Source organism: Populus nigra, chromosome 4, assembly GCF_951802175.1.
Source record: "Populus nigra chromosome 4, ddPopNigr1.1, whole genome shotgun sequence".
Classification (NCBI taxonomy): Eukaryota; Viridiplantae; Streptophyta; class Magnoliopsida; order Malpighiales; family Salicaceae; genus Populus; species Populus nigra.
The window spans coordinates 24,634,478-24,638,832 of NC_084855.1; the positions used below are offsets into that span (position 1 = coordinate 24,634,478).

The window sequence follows — 4,355 nt, forward strand, 5'->3', positions numbered from 1 at the left end:
CATCTTGATAACTCAGATTCTATGGAATCCAATGCATTAAGAGAACTAGGATTTTTATAGAAAGTTCAAAAAAAATTATCAGCTACGGGTTTGGTGTTATGGTAATTTTGCAGATTCTCCATAACTAGTTCCAGATCTTGCTTAAAGCCATCCAAACAATAGCATCGGTGGAGGAGGAATGATTCATGTATGGCCTCCATTTCTTGTGTGTTTTGGAGTACAGGGCTATGAGAAAAAGAATACTTTATTTCTTACTGCTATGTATATACTGCTACCAGCCATGTGCAAAACTCACACAAAATAATGCATGCGGGGAGAGTAGAAAAAATCACTGCCGTTTACAGTACCAACAACTCTTGGTGGTGAGTGTCCATCATCTAAAAGGCTCAACTGGTGCTGTCTCTTCAAGAAAAGTTGCAGCCTCAAAACATTCAGCAGCTTCTAGGGAGGGGGAGGGAGCACCCTCAGCTTTGTAAAGTAAGCCAAGATTGTACCACGCGGATGAGCTCATTCTATCAAGACGCAGAGCAGCCATTAGAAAGCTTCTGGTTGCATTCGATTGCATACTGAGCCGTCTAAGAACCACAGCTGTGGATACCAGGCTTGGGACATGGGTGGGATCAATATCTAAAGCACTCACAAAGGCTTTAAGAGCTTCTTTGTAGAGCCCCCTTTGCTCATAAAGTACACCTGCAAGATAATCAACAACTTAATTTCTTTCTTGGTTATGTTTACAAAAAAGAATTCATAGTCTAAAAAATGCCTACAGAAAGTAACCACACCTCTCCATCAATCTTAATTGCTTTCTATGCAAAAGAATCTGACTGGTATAGCCATCGCATTGTAAATTTGGGTCCTCATGGGGGTTTGGAGTTAATGCCATTTTTGGCTTGGCAAACCCACTAAAAACCTTAGCCCTCAAGCAAAGACTTGAAAATATACAAGGAAAGGAGGAGTCGAGAAGGGGCTGGAGAAGGGCTGGAGCAGGGCATGACGCTGACTTAGACAGAACTATCTTAAGCATGCCATATATTGCTTGAAAGAAGACATAAATTTGATAGCTTTTCAGCATCCTGAATTTCAGACATCAGGATTTTGGCAAAAGTGGCAATATGTTCCATGCACACCATCGATTACCACATTTCAGAGCTCAGAAATATTTCATGCATGGAAGATTTTAACATGGCAAAACTCAGAATAGAGCCATCTCCCTAAAATTTAAATTCTAAATTGAAAGAAGTTCAAAAGATGAAGAATCAGAATTAAGGAGTCCGACAAAGTAAATTATAATTGAAGTGAGATCTCAATTCACCAGTTGTGTGACATCTAGAAGCTGAGTAAGAGCTGATGGCCTTGGATCTGGAAAGACATGCCTCAGCATCATGCCACCGGGACAACCTTATGTAGACGGAAGCCATATCATGCCAAACTTCCAATTCCAGATGACTTGGAGGGTTTCCATTGTCCTGCAAAATCTAGTACAAAAAAAGTTTAAGTATAAACTAGTTCTCTCATAGCACATTTTCAAAGAAAAATAAAAGGGAACAAGTAACTGCTACATTTAAAAAATACATGTTTTCCAGAAAAAGGAACCGCAAATGCCTTGATAGTCTTAAGTAAAGAAAATGGCTTGCATTCTAATCTTCCCATTTTCTTGCCTCCCACATCTCACTCAAGCAAGTGTTTTTCCATTTTTCTTGATCGATAAAAATCTATGTAAACAAACACCCTAATAACCTAAAGCTCGGCAAATACAAAAATATAAAAATTCCTATTAACAGCCAAAAGCGATGGTAAATAGGACATTTAGGCTAAAATGATCACCTGGCAAGTTAAAACATTTCTGATTTGTGAATTAATAAGTACTGTCATAATTATAATTCTATTAGCTGGGATCAACTCACGAACCTTATACAGCTTTGTCCCAGGTCCCAAGCTCTTACTCTGAATTTGAAGAACAGCGAGAAGCTGGATGTATGACTCAATGCCATTCTCTAACTGACCCTGAGCAATTTGAAGTTTAGCTTTGGTTCTCAACAATTCTCCCTGGTCCCATTTCCCAGTCTGGTCCAGGGCAGCATTAATAACAGTTTCAGCATCCTTGTACAGTCTCTGAGCTGATAAGATTCGAGCGAGCAATAACCATCCTCTAATAGTAGAACCACTTTCTAGTTTTAACAAGTGTTTTGCATAATAAAGCGCCACGTCCAACTTCCTCTGCTCTGCATTTTCTAGGCTGAGATGATAAAGAATATTAGAGTCTTGCATCTTTGTCATTCTTCCAGCAGATTCCAGGGCCTCAAGAGCCTCATATTGTTTTGTGAACCTCTCAGAATCTGCAACAGCTACTTGAGAATGCGCTGAAAGTGAGACACCCAGCAAGTAATTTGCTACGCTTTCCAATTGATTGCAGTCATTTTCCAAGCTTTGGAGTGCTCTGCGAGCATAATTTATCCCTTCCTCTGCATGTTTAGAGGTCTTCCCACATATCTTTGATGCCATTAATAAGGCCGGAACACGCTTTGGATCCTCATTACTATGCAACAATTTCCTTAATAGATCCAAAGCAACCAATTCTTCACCTGCTCCATAATAGCATAGAGAGAGAATATGATACCTCTCTCTGCGATCAATAATCCCAGGAAGCAACTCCTCAACCTGGCCGGCTAATGCCTTTAAACCCCCAGAAACAGAGAGGGCAAACGAAAGGTGATCCAAGATTGATGGATCCCACTCAATTCTTGTCAGAATCATTTTTCTTAACAGTATCATTAACAGCAGTATGGCCTCTTCTATGTTGCTTTTAGGTGCAAATGAACTGTCCATCAGAGAGCGGAGGTTTGGGGGGCTTGCTTCACCTCCGCTGTACAGAAGAAAAATGGCAAAATCTTTTTGAATCCTTGCAGTAGTTTCTACATCAAGGTTCCAGTGATGGAGGAGAGCCCGTCGGTATGACATGATTGCTTCACGTGGGGAATCAGCAAGTTTCCATAGTTCTGGAAGCAACTCAACAGCCTTGTTTAGAGTCTCCTGCAATTTAAAGTCAGCGGCAAAGTTTTCAGGCATGCCTTCTGAGAACGAAGATTCAACTATGTCCACAATAACTTTGCAAGATTGAGCAGCTTCTGCAAGGATGATTAAAAACATACATCAGCCACTACAACGATGGTTCGATAGTTTTTCCATGTCTCATCAAAACTTCATTTTCTTTTATTTTCTTCCAAGTTCTTCCAATTTGTCCAAGGCTATATGTCTACAAAAATTATCTCACACCTAAACATATATATGTTTGTAAGGGGTGGGGAAGGAGAGAAGGAGGGACAAAGGATAATGAGATGACTGCGTGTCATGGAGGCATATGAAGACAATGAAGACAGCAGCAAAATCAAGCCATTCATATGACATACTGATCAATTGCACTACTCAATTTGGTGAAACATACATTAAGTCTCTTATAGGCTCATTTGTGAGATGCTTGGTAAGTTGTCACTTAGTTAATAAAAGGAAGAGACACAGTAGAGCCTTTAGGTCATAGGAATTCAGTGTTTTAGGTGGGGATAAAGCTAACTGTTTGTTTGATGCATGTGGAATTGGGATTGAATAAGAATTGATGTTCGTTCAAGGGTTGGAGTTTAAATTGGGCGTTAACAGTAGCCAAGACTCTGCAGCATCAAAATCTAGATGTAGAAAAGGTAGAGATTAAACAGAAAATAGAAAAACAAGAGAGAGAGAGAGCTCTAGGCATCTTAGCCTAAAAATAATTTAAAACTCCTAAACGAACATTGGTATTCTTAAGCTGACTAGCATCCCAGGAAACATAGAAAATGTGACCTAATGTGCTAAGAGTTTTTTTTTTTTTTTTTTTTTTGGCAGAACACTATGATCAGAAAGCAGAAGTACCTCTGAACCTCCCAAGATGCTGCAATGATTTTGCTTTAAGGAAGATTGCTTCCATTAGTAAACTGGCAGCATGTATAGACATTGATGGGGTAGCAAAACTTTGTGAGTGTCTCTTGTGGTGTTCTTGTCTTTTAGCCAGAGTAACTTTCATCCTAGGTATTACAGCAGCAACATTTATTCCTTCGAATACATGGAGAGCAGCTTCTATGTTCCCTTTTTGGTATTCCATTCTTCCTAACAATGCTCTGGCTTCCTGCAAATTGCAGTCATCTTGTGTTAAAGACAAGCCATCATAAAAGTCATCCACAAAGTTGATTCATTCCCACCAGTAATCTTTTAAGCTTCAAAGTTCAAATCCAGAAATATGTGGATAAAATACATCAGCTGAAAAATTAATGAGCTTTAATACATGAGTCTTTTGAATTGTTATAAGAAAATCCAAAGATAATTTCAAC

At 39.2% G+C, this 4,355-nt stretch overlaps 1 protein-coding gene across 1 annotated transcript; it reads right to left on the reverse strand.

The window, feature by feature from the left end:
• Positions 1 to 226: 226 nt before the first annotated feature.
• Positions 227 to 4,210, reverse strand: LOC133691781 (protein NPGR2; the record flags this gene model as incomplete). Its single annotated transcript, XM_062112371.1, has 4 exons — positions 227 to 690; positions 1,313 to 1,466; positions 1,909 to 3,125; positions 3,901 to 4,210. Coding segments are annotated over 4 exons (1,998 nt in total), but the record flags the coding sequence as incomplete, so codon positions are not given.
• Between the last annotated feature and the right edge of the window lie 145 nt (positions 4,211 to 4,355).